Raw genomic sequence first — 22,135 nt, 5'->3', positions numbered from 1 at the left:
TTGCCCTTGTTTTGAAGAGGGAGCACTCACCTTCCGTTATGCTCCCTCCATTATGTCATGTGGCTGTGGTTTATAATTATCTATGGGGAATAAACACTTGAATCTGGTGGCTGCACATCCATCATCCAACACCTTTGGCTGAGATTTGGGGAGGAGGGCATCCTCCTCGACAACAGAGCTAAGAGACCTGGAACTGTGATATTTTGCAACAGAACAGAATCCACAATCTTTTTATCAGTGACATGATATCTACTTATCTCCCTTTAGCTTCAGTAAAGCTCTTGAAGCTAATCACAGGGCCCATATACTTGGCCATTGACCATAAATGTCTATTCACATTCATTTTTTTGGGTACGACTCTTGTCCTGTATATTTCCTTGAATTTTCTCTCCAACTTTGTATAGAAATTGTGCCATCTGACTGCCTAGCATCCTCACATCCTTCCATACGTGACCCTTGTGCTTTTGGTACTTGTGTTGTGTACTTGGCACTTGCATGTGGCCTAATTCACATCTTCCTTTGCTGTGTTGTTAACTATAGGTTCTCAATATCATAGGTTTTATTTTCAAACCAGAATGTTGATTGTTCATTGAACTTTCAAGCCCCGTAATGAAGAGTTGACTTGCCAAAATGAAGACACATGTCTGAATTCCATAGTAGCTTTTCTATTGCTTAAGACTCAAAAAAAATTTAAGTTTTCTCATTAGTCTTGTTTTGTTTTTTAGTTTCATTAGGGTTTTTTGTTGTAATTTATCATTTGTGGTGCATGGATTGATTGGCTGTGTCTCAGTATCTCAATACAGGCAGAGGCCTCATGAGCCCTCTGTAAGTTGGAAGACAGTTGAGACAGAAAAGCACTGATTTTAGAGTCAGACAGGCCTGGCTTTGCATCCTCATTCTGCTTCTTAAAACCTTGGAGACCTTATATAAATTATTTAAGAAAACCAAGGCTTAGCAAGATTATCTGTAGAAGCGGAATAGCAACGTCCACCCTTCTGGACTGTTGTGAGGTTTCAAGGTATCACCTGTAATAAAACCCAGTCACTGCTCCCCTGAGAGCTCCAGGCGGCCACCTGCTTGGATTTTCCTTCCCTCCGAGAACCTAATTTGATATTCTTAGATTAACTTGACCCGACTTCCTGGTTCGTGAGTTATGTAATCCTCTCACTAAACAGCTCAGGGAAATAACCTCTTTGGCCCTGGAGAAGCCTTAGATGTTGACCTGAAGTTGTGTTGTTTCCGGCAGTTACTGTAGTTGTTTCAGGAGGACTCAGCTTGTTGAGGCGCCTCTCCTAGCTCGCTCTCTAGGAACCTCCATTGTAGAAGCCTCTGAGAATAGGGCCCTTGGATATCGCATGACCAAGGCATGGGGTTCCCATTGGGTCCCAGCCAACTCTGTAAATTGTTCTGAGAGGTATGGGTAGTTCACCCATCACAACAGGTAACGCATAAAACAGCTTGGTAAGTCACAGGAGGATTTATCTTAGCAGAGTAACATGGTACCCCTTTTGAGCTGTGCTTGGCAGCCTCTGTTTTATATGTTTTAGGCCTCACGTTGGGTGGCAGCTATTTTCCACGTAAGAATTGAGCTGGTAGAAACATTCTTGTCAGTTACCCTGCAGGACCACCATACTGAGACCTCTAAAGCCCCATAATTTTCTGAAATGAAGCTACAGTTCCTTTTCCGTTCAGCCAGCCAGCTGAAGTTCAGGCCTCTTACCTGATTCCACAGTGATCATTGGAAGGAAGATAAATGGGATTCAAGGAACACTCTTTGAGTGAAAGATTGGTCGGAGGTGTAATTCTAAGACAGTTCTTTTATAGCAAAACCAAAGAAAATGATCACCCTGGGAGCGAACTCTGTAAGATGTAGGATGACTGGATGGTGGTGTCCTCTCTTGTTGAGGAGGAAACCATGCAGGAGCCTCAGCATCCCACAAGGTGAGGACTGAGTGTGCAGCGCGGCCGTGTCCAGCCTCGAAAGGCTCTGTCTTATCTGTGCTCGAGTGATGTCCTGTGTTGTCCTGCCTCCTCTCCCTGCCCATCCCTCTTCTGCAAAAGACATTGTTTCTCAAGGGTGAACAAGTTATTGCTTTTACATGCTGACTTGATATATCCACTGCCTCCCTCCTGCATGGGAGGTGATTGTGAGCAATTGGTGAAGAGAGCTTCTGCTGCAGGAAAGCCTTGGGCGTTTGCAGATTGGCTTCTGGCACACACGGGAGCCCCATGCCACAAAGCCTGTGAAGACAGAGGAGGGGTAGCAGGGGCTTCTCGGGCTTAGAGTTTGCCATCATCGTCTTCATCTTCCCCAACTCTCCACTCCCAGTGGATTCTCATCTGGTCTGTCTAGTCTGGGAGTCAACAAACTGTGGCCCACTGCTGCTTGTTTTTATAAATAAAGTTTGATTGGAACACAGCCACCCAGTCATTTACATTTTGTCTATGACTGCATTTGCGCTGCAGTGATGGCGGAGCTGAGTTGCGAGAGAGACCATGTGGCCTGCAAACCCTAAAGTATTTACTGTCTGGCCCTTCACAGGAAGAGTTTGCTGACCTCCATCTAACCTATAAACAAAACTAATCTTTTGGGAAAAGCCCACGTTTCTTAAAACCTGGTTTCAAGAAGTGTGGTTAATTGCCATGTTTTCGATGGGCATTGCAGGTGACTTTTAAATGTAACCCCCACGAGTCTTTTCTTGACATTGAACCAACCAAAAGTTTTCCTTGTGCTTTTTGGATGCCTTCAAGCGTGCAATCGTAATTTCAAAAGGCCTGTAGTGTTTCAATGATTAAAAGGTTTATTTGGGGTTGTTCTTTTTACTGCCTATTATTTAAAATAAAAGTTTTATTTTGAAATAGTTGTAGATTTACAGAAAAGTTACAAAGATGGTACACAGAGTTCCCAGAGACCCTTCACTCAGCTTCCCCTACTGTTAACATCTTACATGAACTGTGGTACTTCTGTTAAAAATGAGCCATTTACCTTGCTACTATAGTATTAACTTACAGACTTTCTTTGGATTTGACTGGTTTTTCCACTCGTATCCTCCTTTTGTTCCAGGATCCAATCTAGAATACCACTACATTGCATCTAGCAACTTTTTTTTTAAAGGGTAACATCCACTTAATATGTGTAGTTTTTTACCTTTGACACAGATTATTTGTTGTCTTTGGTAAAAAAAAGCTTCATTATGGTGATATAACCCTAGAAACCAGAGGCAAGATCTGACTCAGAGATACCTAATGCGAGTAATAAGGTCTTCATTTATTGAGGGCTTGCTGCGATCCGGTCACTGCAGGGAGCTTTACACCATAAGCTCAATGAAATCTTACAGCGACCCAGCCTATTAACGATTACCTTCATTTTAGCTAAGGAATCCGAGACCAGGGAGTTTGTTTCTCAGTTGTGGATGACCCTCAGCCAAGGCTAATGATGCCAACTGTGCACCAGCCTCTGAGAGGCACTCTGAATCATTCTCTTCCTCCTTGCACAGCCTCTAGCTAGTGAGGGGTGACCTTTTTATTTACGAAAAAAGGAACAAGCTTAGGGAGATTAAGAGACTGCAAATGGGCACGCAGTCCGAGCTGGCTTTGGAACCCTTGTCTCTGTAGAGTGGCGGCGTTTCAGGTGCTTGTAATTCACGTGATTAAAACCCTTCAGGAGCGCTCCCTTGCCTTTAGCATATGGTCCTGCCCCTTGTATCTCTCTCTTCCATTCTTCTCCTTGTATTCTGTTCCAGCCACTCAGAAGGACTTGAGGTTATGAGCTCTATGCTGTCTTGTCAAAACAGGTTTTAGTACCTTGAGTAAGTCACTTCGACCTTTCTGAGATTCAGTCTTCTCGTATGTCATGTGGAATGGTAGCGTAGTTGGGAATGAGTAAATTAATGTATGTGAGTTGTGTCTAGCACGGTGTCGGACTGTCAGTTTTGCTTAGCAGGAGCCTGGGTGTGCAGAGGTGATGATATTGATGGCTGCATCAGCTCGGGGCAGATACCACCTCCTCCAAAAAGTCTTCCTGGATGCCCACATGCTGGTTAGTTGCTCCCTCCTCTGTTCTCCTGAGGGCCCCCGGGCAACTCTCTACATGGCGCTCGTCACAGTGTGTTATAGTTATCAGTTTGTCATTCTCCACTCACTTGACTGGGTGCTCATGGGGAGCAGATGTCATAGTCCCATGGGTGTCCTCAGGGCCTAGCACAGGGCCTGACAGGTAGTTCTCAGACCATGAATGATGAGTGAGCAGGGTCCATTTCAAACCCTTCTAATGGCAGTGAAGGCCTCCTTGCCCAACTCCCTGGTTATGGCAACTGTCTCGTCACAGGCTCTTGTTTGCTCCTCCACTGCTGTCACCCTCGTTATGCTCATTTGGAACCGACAATGTGCTAGCTATGGAATTCTCCCTCTCTGGCACTTAAGGAATAACTGTGGCATTTATTGGAACAAAGATTTCCCATAATATACAGATCTACAATATTTCCTTCTGTCTTTATTAACATTTTCAAACACTTTTGCCCAGGACAGCTGTTCTAGACTTATGCTGTACATTTCCCAGACTGGAACGAAAGAGCATTTCACTGATGTGTTAGCTTCTGCTCGGAGACCTTGCAAATGAGGTTTTAAAATCTTTCATTCCAGCACAAACTTCTAATTTGATTCTGACATCATATAACCATAGTCAAATATCTTGGTATTAGGAGGATTTAATCACTTCAAATAAACAGTCATTTCTTTTCTTGATATGTATTCTCCATCCTTCGAATTTTGAAGTACGCTCAGTGCTCCAAGAGCCTGGAATCGGGTGCCGGTCTCGCCAGCACTGCCCGACTCCTGACCCATCTGTGTTATGCAAGAAATGTTTGTCAGAGGCAGGAGCCTTCTGGTGACTGGTGCAGCTGTTGTCTAATTTTAACAGTGAAGGCCCTAACTCCCCTCCCCCATTTCTGAAATGTTTGTGCTCTTCTGCTGCCAAAAAGTTTTTAATATGCGTGGAGCGTAGAGTCTGGTATTGGAGAAGATTGGGTCACAGTTTGAATCAGAAGCAGCATATACTGCTAATTTGTTACATTTTATAAAAATAAACTCTGTAAAGTGTACACATACACAGATACTGTCATAATTTCATGTTTTCGAGGTTTTATTCCTCCCTGTCACGAAAGCTAGAGGGTCTTTCCCTGAAATACAGACCTGTTTTTCCAAAGCAAGAGTGTTGATTCTTTTTATAGAAGAGAATTCTCTCATCACTTTCACAAATGCGTATTCTGCTCCCGGCTCATCGTCTTCCCCAACTCCTCCACTCTGCCCTGCCCTACCCTGTCCAATGTGAAAATGGAGAGGAGTCCTGTTTGGGGAGAAGATTCTTTCGGTTTAGTGTGTGAAATTGGGAAGATAGCAAACAAACAGATATTAGTATTTCTCTGTAATTTATTTCTGTTCCGGTAAATGTGGTTTCTGAGCTTTTCAGGAAGTTGAGTTCTGCCTCCATTTTTGCAGACCACAGCCTGGCTTTCAGGAAGTATGTGGCACTTAGGTACTTTTTTGTAATTGGTCAGCAGCTCATCATTAAATAAAATTGGTGGTTTGTGATCATGCCAGTCTTACTCATCAAAAATCTGTAGTTAAAGGGGCAGCAGGAAGAAGGAAATAAGTAGATTTTTAAAAAACTGTTTAAATTTGGGATGTGATAGAAGACACTCAAAATATTTCATTATGTTCTAGCAGGTAATGAACTTTTTATTTTTAGATCACGTGTCTTTTTGTGTGTGTGTGTGTGAGAGGAAGATCAGCCCTGAGCTAACATCTGTCGCCGATCTTCCTTTTTTTTTTTTTTTTTTGGTGAGGAAGATTGGCCCTGAGGTAACATCTGTGCCCATCTCCCTCTACTTTATGTGGGATGCCACCACAGCATGGCTTGACAAGCAGTGTGTCGGTGCATGCCCAGGATCCAAACCTGTGAACCCCAGGCCGCTGAAGCAGAGCGCTTGCACTTAACCGCATGCGCCACCGGGCTGGCCCCCAATCACCTATCGTTTTTGATCTTTAACCCAAAGACTTTCTTAGCTGGGATTCTTTGAACCACAGCATATAAAAAATGACCTGAGTGAGTAATTTCTTAGTTCTCCTGAGGAGGATGACATCAAGAACTGTGAAATCTGGATTTTTACTCTGCTTGTGAGCTACCACGTTTGCCTGCCATGGTTTCATGGATGCTGGCAGAAGACATGGGACCCCTGGTCAGAGTCAAAGGACTCTCCTAGTCACAGCCCTGGCAGTAGACAGAGTGTTAATTCCTCCCAGTCCCAATTCCCACAGGCTGATGCCCCGTGGGCCAGGTAACACCTGCATGTGGGGTTACAGGAGAGGAACCCAGAGCTTAGGAAACCCAGGTCTTTTTTAATTTTAATTGAGGTCAAATTGGTTTATGACATTATATAAATTTCAGGTGTACATCATTATATTTGGACTTCTGTGTAGACTGCATTGTGTTCACCACCAAACGTCTAGTTTCCATCTGTTACCGTACACGTGTGCCCCTTTACCCCTCGTGCCCTCTCCTCACCCCCTTCCCCTCTGTTCTTTGTATGTTAGTCACCAATCTGTCCTCTGTATGTTAAGCAAAGTAAGTCAGACGAGAAAGACAATTACCATATGATTTCACTCATATGTGGAAGATAAACAAGGCAACTCAGATCTTTTATGATGGGCAATAAAGCTTGCTCTTTGCTCCACAAGGAGAGACAATCTCTATCTTCCAAGGCTGTTTGCTCTACAAACATCCTTGAAAAGATAGTTCAGGACAAAGGCAGCCAGTGCCTCTGCTCACTCAAAGCGCAGAAACACGAGAGACCCATGGAGAATTGTCTTCCAACCCATAGGTAGCTACAACCATTCTAGATGTATTGGAGAGATGCTCATTGATTATATACACAGGTCCTTAGAGCCTAATTCTCTCCGAGGGCCCCGGCTGAGAAGAACTGCTAGAGCTTTGCTATGGGCTGCTGTTTCTGAAATGCCTAGTGTTCCCCTAAAAGGTTTCAAATCAAGAGAAAGGGAATATCAGCAATTCTCTTTTAAAAGTAATATTTTCCTCTACTGCTTTTTGAGAAAATATATGTATTATACTTTAAAGAATTAAATAGTTAAAAATATATGTATTATATGTATATATTATATTAAAATGTATACATATTATATTAAAATATGTACATATAATATTAAAATATATACATATAATATATGTTAAAAATATATGTATTATATTTTAAAGAATTAAATAGTTTAAAAAATTTATCGTTATTACCAAAAAAAAATAAATTATGCAAATTCTGGTGAGTAGGAGATGATTTCTCTAAAGAAGCTCATGTTTACAGTTTCTTGCTTTCAAAAAAAATACAGACAGTTTGCTTTTGGGAGACACCTATGAAATACACCGTCATCTGACCTCTACTGGCTAAGATGAGAACTCATTTTAGGACTTGAGTACAGGTATATTTATTGAACCACTTCTTGCCTCATCCCCACTCCTTGCCTGTGAAAAGTTTCTTGTATCCAAGCAGCTACTCTGTTCTGTTTTCCAAACTTTGTTTTGCTACGTGGGGCTCCTCTTTCACGGGACTTCCAATTCACCGCATGAATTATTATTCTTCATTTCCATAGAGACCGTTTCCAAACTTGTGTTTTGCTCCCCGTTATGAATATTCCAGCTCGCAAAGTTTGCCCATGTGGGATTCTGAAATCCAAAGAAGTACCCAGCTGAGACTTCTGAGATACTGTGGAGAAAACCCAGAAACTCAAATACAGAAATTGAAGTCTAAGTGGGAAGTTGGAAAGGTTGTCCTGGTGAACCAGTTAGTGCTGGATCACACAGCACATCTGTATGTTGAACGGCAACAAAAAGATCACAGAAAACAAAGAAAAAAGGCAAATATTGAAAGCTTGACCCTGGAAAAGGATGGCTGATGCTGAGTTCCTGTTTTGGGACAGGATGGAGAAAGCCAAGCTAAGAGAGAGGCCCTCACTTTCAGCATCTGCTGTTCCAATAATTGTTCACTTTCCAAAAGGGATATTTTCCCTTTACAGAAAAACAAATGCACTTTTTTTTTAAGAGAAAGAAGTGAGGATTAAGTAGATAACAGCTATAAAATTTATGATTTTTATTTTTAAAGAGCCTTATAAATGTAGCATCTTTTTTTATTTTTTATATTTTTTATTTTTAAAGAGCCTATAAATGTAGTATCGTCGTTACTTTATCTTCATCCTGTAGCTGTCCTCCCTCTCAGCAGATGGATGGCCGTCATTTAATCGCTTGAGTATTTATGACTAGAAAGAGTTGATGGGGGTGTGGTGAAACATCTCATCTTGCACCACCACCACCCTCCAAGCACCTTGAATAATTGCTGGGAGATAAAATGGCAATTGTTTGGCTGACTGTGGTCTTAAATTCTCTTTCAGAGCTCCTCTCCCTTCCTGATTAGTAAGACAACTACATAAGATTCATTTTCTGATAAAGAATTGAGTGACTTTTGCTGCTGGTGATACAGATCACTTTGAGATTTATGGGTTTCTTTGCTTGGTATGAAATAGGTTTTATGACTTCCAAATGAACCGCTGGATAGGGGGATGGTAAATAAGTTGTTCATAGAATAATGTTTTTTCAATGCGTATCTGCCACCTCCTTTTCTGATCAAAGGGTAGGAAACCTTCTGTGTACTAAATATCTATTAAGTCAATAATGTAGTATTTCATGTACCTGATTTATAAAATCCAATTTTAGTTTTAGAATGTCTGAATTGGTTGCTAAGATGTTGGTTGAAGACTTCAGGTGCCTGGTACACTGCCTGGCTTTGTGAGGTCTACAAAAAGAGTTAAAGACTCGCTCTTGCCCCAAAGCAAGAGAAATACCTGAAACCATCACAGAACAACTCACGTCAAGCTGCCCTCCCATTTATTGGTGTGACGGGCCTTCAGAGAAGGTCTGTGACTTAGGAGAGGCCAAAGTGGAGGTGTGTTGGGGTAGGCCGACCTAGAGCTGAGCTGAGGAAGGGACAGATGAGAGTGGGCAGAGGAGTGGGAGAGCCTGAGGGATGAGGAGAGACAGGAGGCAGAGTGCAGGAATGTCAGGGAAGCAGAGCTGCAGGCTGACCCGCCAGGGTATGGGGCAGGGGAGCCCCTGGAGGGCAGGTGGGGGAGCACACTAGTTCTTGGAGAGGCAGACGGACTAGACTGGGTCTTAGGTGGCTGAGTATGGCTGATTGACCTGGCCAAGTTGGAGGAAGGGGGCTGGGGGATTAGCCAGGAGACCATAGTGGTAACATGAGCGTGAAGCTATGAGAAGGAGATAGTCTCCTGACACTGATGAGAAAGTAGAGAAAGGAACAGCCTGGGAGCTATTTGAAGTACAAGTGGACAGAACGTTGTGTTAGTTCTCCTCAAGAAGAAAGAATCAAAGATAATGCTCAGGAACGTGGAAAGACAAGGAAGCTGCTCGTGGAAACTGGTTTTAGCCGAAGAGGGTGAATCTGAAGTGAAGAGTGTCTAGGATGTAGCAGCTGTTGAATACATATGTTTTGGATATGTAATTGAATGAAATGAGAAGCTTTCAGCACTGGCTTTTAAAGCAAGCTTCATATACCATAGTCACAAGCCTCCAGTTTTGAAATCATTGAATAATAATTTAGTTCAGATGAACACATATTTATTGAACTTTCCCTTCATGTTTAGAGGCCCCTCCATGAGTCTGTTCACTGACCTTTTTATGTTAACTTTTTTTTTAATTTGAAAATATTAGGGAATGTTAGGTCATCAAAGATATTTGCTGTTCATTGATTTCTCCCTTAAATGCTTGTCTTTGGTCCTCTCTAGAAGAATCTCAATTCCAAGTAGCATTTTTTTCTGAGTTGCCACATGTATATATGACCACATGAAAGAGGTTTAAACATTAAAACGCCACATGTTGAATTTCTGGAGATATAGATCATGGGCTTGTCTGTAGATTCTTGTGACTTTCCCTATAAGCAGAAAATATGAATACCTCAAAAGTCCAAGCAACTATTTTGGGCAATTGGATTCTGGTGTCCTAATTAGTGAACTGATATGATGCTAGGTTGGACAAGACTAGATCTTCTCCACAAACTTGGTGAAGTACAATGAGACATCTCTAGTTTCAGGATGTGGCTCTTGGGGCTACAGACCGGGAGGATATGGAGAGGACTCTGTCCCTTCTGGTCATCAGGAGAGATAAGGGGCTATCATCCCAGCCATTTAGGATTGGGCTGTTGTGTATTTGGTGTTCTGTGGCCTTTACAGTATTAATCTTATCCTTCAAACTTCCACCCTTAGCCCAAGCCAGCCCCGATCATCTATGGTCCAGTGGCTTAACCCGCAGTCTCTGACCACATCAAGCTGCAACCCAGCTGTTACACCTCCTTCACCCAAGTCATCATCTTTCCCCCTCTCTCCTCCTGCCACCATAGCGGACAAGCCACCTGAAAGGTACGTGGTTTGGAATATGATGTAGAATATGGGGGCAGCACACAGAAAGGGCTTGATCACCCTGAGCAGGTTCTTGTGGTCTTGGCTGGAAAACGCTTGCTCAAGTTCTTCCGGCTCCTAGACATAGTATACAACATTTACAACTTTGTCTTGGGGCTGTGCTTTGGTTCAGGAGCAAGGACGTCCTTATGAGAAATTTGCCTTACGTGAGAGCTGCTTGAACCTACTCTGCCATTTTGGTGCTGGATGTGCATTTATGTAACTGCTTATTTTGGAAGACCGTCTTATACGTGACTATAAAGCACAGGCTTTGTGTTAAGGAATGTAAACTGGGCACTGGGAATGGTAATAACCATGGCCATTTACTGGCCAGTTGTGCAGAGGCCAGAGGTGCCGGCCTTTAGCAAGCCCTTTCTCCTGGGTAGCCGGATGGAGCTCTTCTTAGCATTAGTGGCTTTCCCAACCCCAGTGAGAGGGGGGACTTCCTTCTGCTTCGGTTCAGATCCAGCTAACAGCATGGTTTCTGTCCTTCCCCAGTATGCTCTTTCCCCACAAGGACATACAGGACCTTTTGACAGGTAGTGAGATGCTGAGCCTGACGTTCCTTTTGGGGTCAGCAGTGAGGGGATCAAATAAAGACCCAAGTGAGAACAACAGGCCCTTCCAGAGTGGTGTGGAAGCAGACTCACAGTCTAGAGAGATCACTGTCTGCGGTGCATTGCTGAAGCCACTTAGCATGTGTGCCTCTGCACCTCACTGCCTTGTCTTCTGTCTCCCGACATCAGTGCTTTTCCTAATAGATAAACCGAAATAAGCATGCCCTGTGGTTCTGATCATGCTGAACATTAGGAAAGGGCATCCCACCAGGTGGCGAGGAGAATTAGATGAAAAGCTTCAGTGAAAGCATCTCAGAGAGGGTCCCTAAAGAAAGACTGGAATTTGAAACCCATCATTTACTTGAAAATCAAGTGCTTTCATTTTGCCTGATGTTCCCTTCCCTGCTAATTTCTTTTTTGGGAGGAGTTGCCCTATGGTTGACATACAAATGAGATTTGGGACATGGGGGAGAGAGGAAGGTGAGGTTTGTCTCTCCCAGTTTCTCACATTTTAATTTGTGTCTTCCACATTCCCCTTCCAGCATTATCAATCGGAAGGCTCGAGCGGTGTATCCATGTGAAGCAGAACACAGCTCAGAATTATCTTTTGAAATAGGAGCAATTTTTGAGGATGGTAAGTGTGAGTGGGAGCTTTGTGGTAGGATATATTCTGTCACCCCAGAATGTCTGCAACCCAGAGCAAGCAGTCGCTGGGTGTGGTGTTGTCAGGAGCACAGGTCTGTCCCTTCATGCTCTGGACAGGAGAGAGTGGGCCCATTTGGCTCCCAGGAACTGAGCACTAGCAGCCTATGTCTTTTTTTCTTCTTCTTCTTTTTTTTTGCTGAGGAAGATTGGCCCTGAGCTAACATCTGTTGCCAGTCTTCCTCTATTTTGTATGTGGGTCACCACCACAGCATGGCAGCCGCCGAGTGGTGTAGGTCTGCACCTGGGAACTGAACCCCAGGCCACTGAAGCAGAGCATGCTAAACTTAACCACTAGGCCATCAGGGCTGGCCCCGGGGGCCTATGTCTTGATGGCTGGAATACCACTTCTGCTTTAATCTTGGTTATTTTCCACGCTTTTAACTCTTGTGGGCCTTCACTCAGGACGTCTTTCTCCTGACGTAAAGAGGCTAGTGCCACTCGGAGTTCAGAAGTATTTCTGATTTCCATCCTTTGTTTACTCTCCCAGCGTCCCCAGCCAAGCCTCCTGAAAGTTTCAGGTTTGCCAAATCTGAGTTACAGAAGAGTAGTATTGTAGAAAAATTTTGGTTTATAATTCCCTTACTATTCTTACACTTGCGTGATTTTTGCTTATTTGAAGAGTGTGTGAATCTCTAGTTATGGATATTGACTTTGCATATTGAAACAAGGGTGTAGATTTTATTTGAGTGTTTTATATTCACGCACAGCATTTAGGAGCTCTACCTGGCTTAATATTTCACAGATTTCTCCTGTGGTTCAGTGTCTGTCTCTTTTTCCTTCTCCTTAATTTTTTGCTTCACAGCCCTGCTCATTATGAAATTCATTGGTTGCTGTGGAAACAGTGATGTTGTGTGTGGGTGGAGCTGCCCGAAAGAGTTCTGGGGAAGGAGGGAGAACCCTAGATGCTTGGGATGGAATGGTTGATTAGCCAGAATGTTTGGAATATACAGAATACGTCAACACAACGCATAGTGGTATATTGTCAGTAATGCAGCACTGCTGGTGATTATTTTTCCGAAAGCAAGTTAGCTCATTTAGAGTAGATTTCTATATATGTGTGATATGTACTCTCGAAAGCCAGGGACTCCTGAGAGTGTCAGAAAACAAACAACAAAAAACCCCACATACGACAGAATTTTACTTTGTGGAGAAATTTGTTCTGGGAGGAGAAGCAAGATCATTCCTCTGTTGCCATAACATACCTACATGCACATTTGCCAGGAGAGTGTGTAAAGCAGCTGCCCTACTCCAGGCCTGTCACATACTGGCACACCATATGGCAGGAGGGAAGCTGAGATGGTAGCATTAAAGCCCACCCATTTGAGGAATGATGATGAGTTTTTATACGGTGTGATTAGATTTGCTTAGGAGCCTCTGGAATCCCTTATACCCTGTCTTTTGTGAGATGTTTACCTTGGTGGAAGGTGTATCTTTTAGGATGCCTTTGGCTGCCAGTAACAAAACCTGACACAACTGGCCAAATCAGTCATGAAAATGGATTAGCTCACACATTAGCAATATGTCTGGAAGTAGGGAGCTCCAGGATTGGTTAATTCACATTCTCAAAGGTGTCGTCAAAGACCACAGTATTTCCATCTCTGCTGAACCATTCTCAGCTTCTGAACAGGGGCCTCTGACTGGTTTCTCTGGTGGACACAAGATAGCTGCCACAGTTCCGGGCATCATGGCTACAGTCAGCCCCAGCAGAAGGGGGTCCCTCCTTCTTGTGTTCCCTATTTTGAGAATGAGAAAACTTTTCCAGAACTTTCTTCCTAGTTTACCTATCCTCACGTCTCAATAACCAGGATGGAGTGATATGCTCACCCTGAATCCATTACCAGCAAGGACTTAAGATCAGTCAGAACCATACTGGGCACAAGAACACCTCCTCTGGGCACACAGATGTGTGAGTGAGGGTCAGGACCTCAGGCAAATCTGGTTCTACCAGCACGGATAACGGGAAAGGCCGATAGATGTCTGACACAGGAGGCGGAAGTGCTCCACTCTGACGTCCCTAGGTGACTTGCAGGAGTCCTCCTAAAAAAAGTATGTGTGTGACTGTGTGTGTGTCTGTCTGTCTGTCTCTTTCCCCACACACACACACCAGTCCCTGTACACGCACGCACGCGCGCACACACACACACTCAGTATCTCAGTGTGTTTTGGACGAGGGGCATGATTGGTAGCAGGTAGCTTTGGGTTGTCAGCTCTGCACTTATTTTGCTTGCAGTCAGATCTTGGCTTTTCCACTTTCTGTGCGACTCTGGACAAGTTGCTTAAGTTCTCCGTGCATCAGATTCTTCATCCTAATCTTCAGGGACGTCCACAAGGTCGATGTTGTGTCAAGACAGCATTGTGGGCCCCGGGCAGGTAGGGCTTTGGGTGCAGCACAGATGCCAGTGGAGGGAGGATGTGCTGACTGTGGAGCTGCCCTTGGTGCACAGGGTGCCCTGTGGCCACGGCTCTGTTCTGAGCCAAGATTCCCTCAGATTCCGTGCTCTGAGTGCTGGTGTCCAGCTCTGGATTGCTGGCTGGGGCACCCAGGGGGTCTCGGTTGTTCCTCAGTCCCTCCGCCAAGGCTAACTGCTCTGCAGCTGCCTTGGTGATGGGTTGACACGTCTGCCTACACGAGTATGTGAGTGCCTTATTTTATGGGAGCTGCTTGTCTTGTGGGCGCCTCCCCCTGTTCTTGTGCAGTGGAAGATAAGCATAGTGGAATGTATTCAGAACCCGCACCATTAGACTAGCTGTTTCTTAAGGTGAGTTCTTAAAGGACACAGAACATGGAAGGCCCTTAAGCAGGATTTATTCTTTTTTGTGTGTTGACACCTTCATCTTCTGTGCATAGTTGATCTCTTAGTGGAGAATTTCTAACTAGTTAAAAACATGTGCTTGCTCAGAACATGTCTAGTGAAGCCCTTCCTCGAATGGTTGAGGGGTCTTCTTTTCTCATGACTGACACAGGGCAGGACAGACCACCAGTTCCCCCGGCCTCAGCCTCTGTGGAGCTAGGCAGTGCTCCAGTTGGCCACTGTTTATAACTCAGCCACAGGAGTGTCACCAGGAGCACATCCTTTCTGCAGACCAGCAATACTTAGCATCCCTGAAATGCCCACGACATTTTTCCTGTGTTTGCTTGTCCATTTGGAATCTTCCAGCTCTTATAAATGCTCTTGCAATGCATGGCCCTTTTGTGCTTCATACAGGCAACAAAGGAAATTGGTTTATGGCATTCAGTGGCCTTTGGAGAAGATAAAATCCAGGTCAAAGTGGCCCCTGGGCCACATTGTCAGTAGTTACGTGGTTTGGAATATATACAACCGTGGGAAACCCTACACCAGAGTGTGAAAGGGAAAGGGATCTTTAGTAATTAACTAGCTCGATAACTGTTCCTTGCCCTCTGCTCTTACTGTGTGGGTCTGGACTTGAGTTTAAATTCTAGGCTGAAGATTCATTTCTATAGTAGACACACTAATGCTTAGCTGTTATTCTGGGGAAATGCCTCCCACATCCACCAGGTGGGATGTGTTTGTAAAGTCACAGGGCGGCCGATGTTCCTATGACTGCCAGAGAGACCTTTCCCATTTCTCTGGGACCTGGGAACCCCAGAAATACATTTTCCTGGTGACCAGTCAGCCCTGCTCTCTTTCCAGGTAGGCAGCTCTGCAGCTGCTGGACCCTCCAGGGGAGGGGAGTGGTTTCCCTCCCCAGGGCTGCCTGGCAGGACAGATTTCTGGGAGTTGGCCCTCTCTCAGCAGCGAGGCTGGCTTCCTGGCTTCCCAGACTGTGTTTGTTTCCACCTTGGAGACATGATCTGTCTGTTGTTTGAGAAGCAGATGTGGCCCAGATTAATCTTTAAAAGCCGCTGGTGGTTCATTTTAAAACCCTTAAATATGTAAAGAGCAATCCTGGGAAAACAATTTGGCCTTATCTTGGAAAGTTGATCCTGTGTAGACTGCAGAACCCACCAGTTGTATTCTTAGATATATTCCTAATGTGAGGAAATCTTAGAAAAACATGTTAAATAAAAACATTAAGGGCCAGAAGACTCTATGTGATGTGATGCTAGTTAAACTCAGAAATAAGCAAAATAAATAGTATATTTTTTACAGATATGTACATATTGATAAAACTGTGTTTTAACTGTAGCTGGAGTGAGAGAATGAGAAACACAGCATTCAAGCTACTGGTCACCTTGGGGCAGGGACGAGTGTGAGGTGGGGAGACAGGACATAGGAACAAGCCCAGGACAGAGGCCTCCATGTTGGCCGTGCTGCAGTTCTTAAGTTGAGTGTAGATTCCTGATAGTTGTTGTATTATGATGATTTAAATATTTGTCACATATACTGTTTACATTATGCTAAAACAAAAAAACAACAAAAAATCTGAGTCCAGATTCTGTTCTGGAGAAAGCTGCTCACAAATTACTCTTGTCACTAGCTCAGTGTCCCTGCTGTAATGGGATAGTAATTCACAAGGATATGGAAATCCACAATGAGATACCACCTTACACTCATTAGGATGGCTATTATCAAAAAAATGGAAAATAACAAGTGTTGGCGAGGATGTGAAGAAATTGGAACCCTTGTGCATGGCTGGTGGGAATATAAAATAGTGCAGTAGCTGTGGAAAATAGTATGGGAGGTCCTCAAAAAATTAATCATAAAATTACCATATACTCCAGTAATTCCACTTCTGGATATATACCCAAAAGAATTGAAAGCAGGTACTCGGGAAGATAGTTTGACACTTATGTTCACAGCTGCATTATTCACAATAGTCAAAAGGTAGAAACACCTCAGATGTGCATTGACAGATGAATGGATAAAGAAAATGTGGTATATACATATAATGGGATATTCAGCCATAAAAGGAATGAAATTCTGATACATGCTCCGACATGGACGAACTTTGAAGTCATTATGCTAAGTGAAATAAGCCAATCACCAAAGGACAAATATTGTATGAGTCCACTTATATGAAATATCTATAACAGGTACACTCATAGAGGTATAGAAAGAAAGACAGAGGTTACCAGGAACTCAGAGAGGGGGGCTGGGGAGTTAGTGTTTAATGGGTACAGAGTTTCAGTGTGGGAAGATGAAAAAGTTCTGGAAATGGATAGTGGTGATGGTTACACGACATTGTGAATGTACATAATGCCACTGAACTGTACACTTAAAAGTGGTTAAAATGGTAAAGGGTAAAAAATATAACAAAATTATTTACCACAATAAAAAAAAAAATCGTAACACGTACTAGAGAGCATTGGTGTAACCGTCATCACATACTCGCCAGGTTCTTGGGATTGTGTGCCCACCCAGGATCACATAGCTCATAGGTGGCAGGGCAGGGTCTGTGGTGTAGGCCCTCCCTCGGCACCTGGCACATAGATGGTGCTCCCCAGTGCTTGCTAAGTGAATGCTGCACTGTCAGCCTCTGTGTCATGGGAGTCTTTAGCGAGCAGCTGCCTCCCCACAGCCTCTCGGTGTGAGTAGTGGAGCTACTAACCTGCCCTGTCCCCCACAGAGATTGTGGCAGGGTGGCAGCGCAGCGTCAGGGAAGGAGAAGGAACTGTCTTTAGTTGACGTCCCTCATTCCTTTCCCACATCCACTACCTCTTGGAGCATTTGAGGAAGAGATTGACTGCTCTTCAGTGCTGTTTAGGGTCCCTGGCCCCATACCCACTGTCTCAGTCAGTTTGGGCTGCTGTAACAGATACCACAGACTGGGTGGCTTAAACAATAGAAATTTATTTCTCATAGTTGGAGGCTGGGAATTCCGAGAGGATGTCAGCATTATCAGGTTCTGGTGAAAGCTCTCTTCCTGGTTTCCTCACATGGCAGGGGGTGCAGGGAGAGGAGGCAGGCTCTTTCCTGTCTCTTCTTATAAGGGCACTGATTCCATCATGGGGGCTCCATCCTCAGGACCTCATCTAACCCTGAATACCTCCCAAAGGCCCCACCTCCTAATACCATCCCATTGGGAGTTAAGGGTTCAATGTATGAATTTTAGAAGGACACATGTGCAGTCCATTACACCAACACGCCATGGCCTTCTTCCAGCATGAGGCTGGCCTAGGGGGCTCCATGGCTGAAGGAGAGCAAAGCTCCTGCACTGAGCCTGAGAAGCAGAACACAGCCCACAGGGAAGGGCACATGGGATGTGACAAGAACTGAGACCCATAAACATTTACTTTCTCTACATTGGACAGGGCATGGAAATGGTGTGTGCTTGGCCTCACACTTGATGTAAATCATCTCATTTTAATCGTTGCAACAACTTCGAATGAGTCATATTTTCCCCTCTATTAGAAATGAAGAACATGGAGGTCATAAGAGATTAAGTAAATCATCCAGGGTCTCTCAGTCATTAAGGAGCCAGAGGTCCAACCAGGATCTCGTGGACTCTAAACACATCTCATTTCCCTTATCCTCATTGCTTCTTGGAGTCAGCATTTTCCCCAAAATGAGGTTCTTACTCCTGAAACTGCCTGTATGAGGGTTCTCCAGAGAAACAGAACAAGTAGGATGTATGTGTGTATGACAATGAATGAGTGAATTGCGATAGATGATAGATAGATAGATAGATAGATAGATAGATAGATGGATGTTGATTTATTTTAAGGAATTGACTAATGCGATTGGTGCAAGTCCAGAATCTGCAGGGCAGGCCAGCAGGCTGGAGACCCGGGGAAGAGTTGCAGTCTTAGTCCCAAGGCAGTCTGCTGGCAGGATTCCCTCTTCTTCAAGGGAGCTCAGTCTTTGTTCTATTAAGGCTGTCAAGTGATTAGATGAGGCCCATGCACATTTTGGAGGGTAATCTGCTTTATTCAGAATCTACTGATTTAACTGTTAATCCATCTAAATATCTAGAATAATATCTGGGTACCATGGCCCAGCCAAGTTGCCTCAGGAAACTAACCTTCACACTACCATTGGAGGAAGCGGTTTGATCAACTAAGTACAGAGAGGAGCCTGGGATGGGTATTTTGGGGTTTGATGCTCCCAGGAGAGGCTAAATCTTCAGAGAGTGGGGAGACCCTCTCAGGCCTCAGTGTAGCCTCTGAGCCACCTTCCCTGTACCTGGGGACACTTGGCTCTGGATGCTCTGGGCTCCTCTCTCCCATCTCACCCCACCGCCAGCCCTCGGCCACTTCCAGGCTCTTGATATTGCAGGAGTCCCCTTGGTCCCCTCCCTCAGTTAGTGACATCTCTTTCCTCTGAAAAGGAGGCAGATGGGGGTATGGACGAGCCCCTCCAGTCTTTTGGTGGGGTTGGTGCAGGATTCCTGGCCTAGTTTGGTGTCCCACATTCAGACTTCTTCTCACCCCCAGCTTTGTGGGAAACCACCTTTCTTGTTCTCTTTAGCTGATGTTTATTAATACCTACTCTGTGTGAGAGTGTGTGCCTGTGTGTGTGGAGGAGAAGGAACTATAAGCACATCCAAGATTACATAAACTGTTGTATGGACTCCTCACAGCAGTCCTATAAGCTAAGTGCTAGTAACCCCATTTTGCAGGTGAGGAGACTGAGTGAGGCCTTGAGGGTTAAGTGATTCCCCAGGAACACCCAGTTGGCACTCGTCCAGAGTCCCCTCCATGCCCTCTGACCTGGGCCCTGAGCCCCTTTCCACTCAGGCTTGCCATGTTGCGCAACCCCTGGGCTCCTTTCACGAAGAAGGTGGCTGTGCCCTTGGGCATTGCCAGGTGGGGCGGTTTGAGTTAAGCAAGAAGCCTTTAAAAATCCTGGTCTGAGGAACAATGTCAGAGTACAGGTCAGTGAGGGCATGAAGAAGGTGATGTGCTGCCAGATCACGTGGAGAGACATCTCCCATTCATTCATTTATTCATTCATGAAAAGAATAATCATGTGTCAGGCACTGTGCTGGGGATTGTGAGGTCCTAGTCTCGTGTTAGAGCCTAGACTAGAAGAGAGTGAGTCTCATTCTCCTTCTGTCTCCCTCTCTCTCCCTCTGTCCCTCTGTCTCCTTTTCTTTCTCCCCCTCTTCCCCTCCTCCCCCTCTCTCTTTCTCTTTCACACACACACATACACACACACACACACACGTACGCATGCACAGAATGTGTAGGTTGTATAATGGGCCGGATGCCTAAGCCAATATCTGAAGGGTGAGGAGGCATTGTCTGGGCATACACAGGGGAGAAGAGCATTCCAGGCCAAGGGAGCAGCCCTGTAGAGGTCATACTGTGGGTTGCTGCACATTAGTGAGTTATGAACTCCATCTGCTGAGTTGCAATCAGCATTTAAAATAATAGAATAAAGAAAGAGTGCCGTGCATGTGGTGATGTGAGTACTGTTTCATGGAGCTTGTTGTACGTGTATGTGTCTGCTTGGTTTCTGATACACAGTAATTCTTCTGGGCTGTGATCACAGCTGCGTGGCTCAGCAGCTCCTGAGTTGGGCTGCTGGGCTAGCCCACACCTCCCCTTTCCTCTGTGCACATGCTGCCACTCCTGCTCCTAATGGTGGTCGAGGCCTGAGCTGGGCCTGCCCACAGCTGGGGGTTATAAATGCTTCTCTATTTGACTTGCAAACCCTGGCAATGAGTGCTCAGCCCTGGGGCCCTTGGCTGTCCAGACTGTGGTCATTCTCTTATGTATCCGTCATAGATATTTATGGACATCTGCAGTGTGCCAGGCACTGTGCCCAGGTACGTAAGGCCTAGGCCCTGCCCTCAGTGTGGCAGTCAGACAAGTACCCAGATGATGCCCGTGAGGCCTGATAAGTGCTGAGAAAGGTCCCCAGAGGAGAGGGCATTTACGGTCTCTAAAGAGGAAGAAGTACCAGGCGAAGAAGTGTGGGAAAGGCTCTCTAGGCAGAAGGCACTGCATGTGCAAAGGCCTGGAGGCCCACTTGGGGGTTTCTCTGCATGATTCACTGCAGATGACAAGGAGAATGCGATAGTGAGGAGTGTGCGGGGCGGCTGGAGAGGTGGGCAGGTGCCTGTGCACCAGACCAGTAGAAGCTTGGGTTTGTTCCTACAGACAGTGCACTTCAAGCAGGAGAATGATGTGATCAGCTCTGTGTTCTAGAAAGTCCACTAAGCTCCTTTGTGCACAGTGGATTGGAAGGAGCCAGACTGGAAGCTGGGAGACTGGCTAGGAGGCTGCTACAGGAAGATAGACGAGGATATGATAGCCAAGGGGCAAATCCTACAAGTAACCCTTGTGCAGATTTGTGACCAGACGTCCTAGAAATGGGCCCCATTCTCTCCTAGCCACTCCCCCGTTGAGCCTTTCCAATGCACAGTGTTGCAGTGAATTCACAGGAGGCAAGTACTTGGGAGCATCTTGGTTAAAAGTGACTTCTCTTCCTTTTCAGTGCAAACCTCGAGGGAACCTGGCTGGCTCGAAGGGACTCTGAACGGCAAGAGGGGGCTGATTCCACAGAATTACGTCAAGCTGCTGTAGCGCCTGGCCCTTGAGGGCCCCATGTGGACCCTGGCACCCAAGGACCTGCCTGGGGGTGGCAAACTGCCTTCCTCCTCCTGGGCAGAACCCACAGCCACCTGGACACACAGGAACTACAGATCACGATTGGCACTCCAGGGGTGGGGAGGGGGGACATCCTGCTAGAGGTGGGGGGAGAGGGGACGGACGACCGCACAGAACTGTGCAGATCTGTGGAGCGGGAGAAGAATGTCAGGATTAACAGAATGGACTTTTCATTGGTCAAGCCTCGGGACTTGTGATTTTTAATTATCCAGCCTATGGAATGAGAGGGAGGGCAGCCTTCTGCCGGCCCAACCTCCCCCACCCGACAGCGGCCACCTCCCTCGCACCTGCTGCTGAGATTTGAAAGGGAACTGTACTTATTGCAGTGTTGTTTGCAGGATGCACTCTTGGCTCTGGTGGACGTGGTGTGGAGGCGGCTGCTGCTGGCGAGCAGGGGAATTGGTCTGAACCCAGAGGGCAGCAGAGAGATGCTCCTTCCTAGACGGCCCCCCTGGGTCCCCACGTTCACTCTACTTAGACCCACCGGTATTTATAACAGGCTTATCGGTGCTTCTCACTTGTGTGCTGTTTTCCAAACACTGCCTTTTGGCCCCAAGTTCTCTGTAAATGAAATAAAATGTAATTTACTATTTGATTTGTGTCATAATGTGGGGAAGAGCTTGTGGAATTCATGCCCTCTGTAATGTTTTATGATTTGGCAGCCAATGGATGGAGAGTCATTTCCTCTGACGTTGGCGCACACTCACAGGTACATTCTTAACGAGGAGCCTTGCTTATTTGCAGCGGGACGTGTCCGGGGCAGCGGCCCTCTCTGATGTGTGAGATCCTGGAGGGCCTTCTCCAGCCGCCTGAGCAGGCCGTT

General features: G+C 45.4%; 1 protein-coding gene across 3 annotated transcripts in view; it reads left to right on the top strand.

Annotated features, from left to right (window-relative positions):
* Positions 1–21,917, top strand: part of ARHGAP10 (Rho GTPase activating protein 10) — a 291,557-nt gene extending 269,640 nt beyond the window's left edge. For 2 of the 3 annotated variants that reach the window (XM_004420900.3, XM_087437556.1), the window contains exons 21-23: positions 10,342–10,494; positions 11,633–11,724; positions 21,140–21,916. In XM_004420900.3, the coding sequence (XP_004420957.1) occupies positions 10,342–10,494; positions 11,633–11,724; positions 21,140–21,228 (334 nt within the window). In that variant the 3' untranslated portion in view covers positions 21,229–21,916. Of the gene's footprint in view, positions 1–10,341; positions 10,495–11,632; positions 11,725–21,139 lie in introns of all 3 variants that reach the window. The other variant, XM_087437555.1, reaches the window with a different exon arrangement.
* Positions 21,918–22,135: the final 218 nt, after the last annotated feature.

This window comes from Ceratotherium simum, chromosome 12 (genome assembly GCF_057802395.1).
Source record: "Ceratotherium simum simum isolate JZ-2026a chromosome 12, ASM5780239v1, whole genome shotgun sequence".
Classification (NCBI taxonomy): domain Eukaryota; kingdom Metazoa; phylum Chordata; class Mammalia; order Perissodactyla; family Rhinocerotidae; genus Ceratotherium; species Ceratotherium simum.
This window is presented reverse-complemented; position numbering and strand designations above follow the sequence as displayed.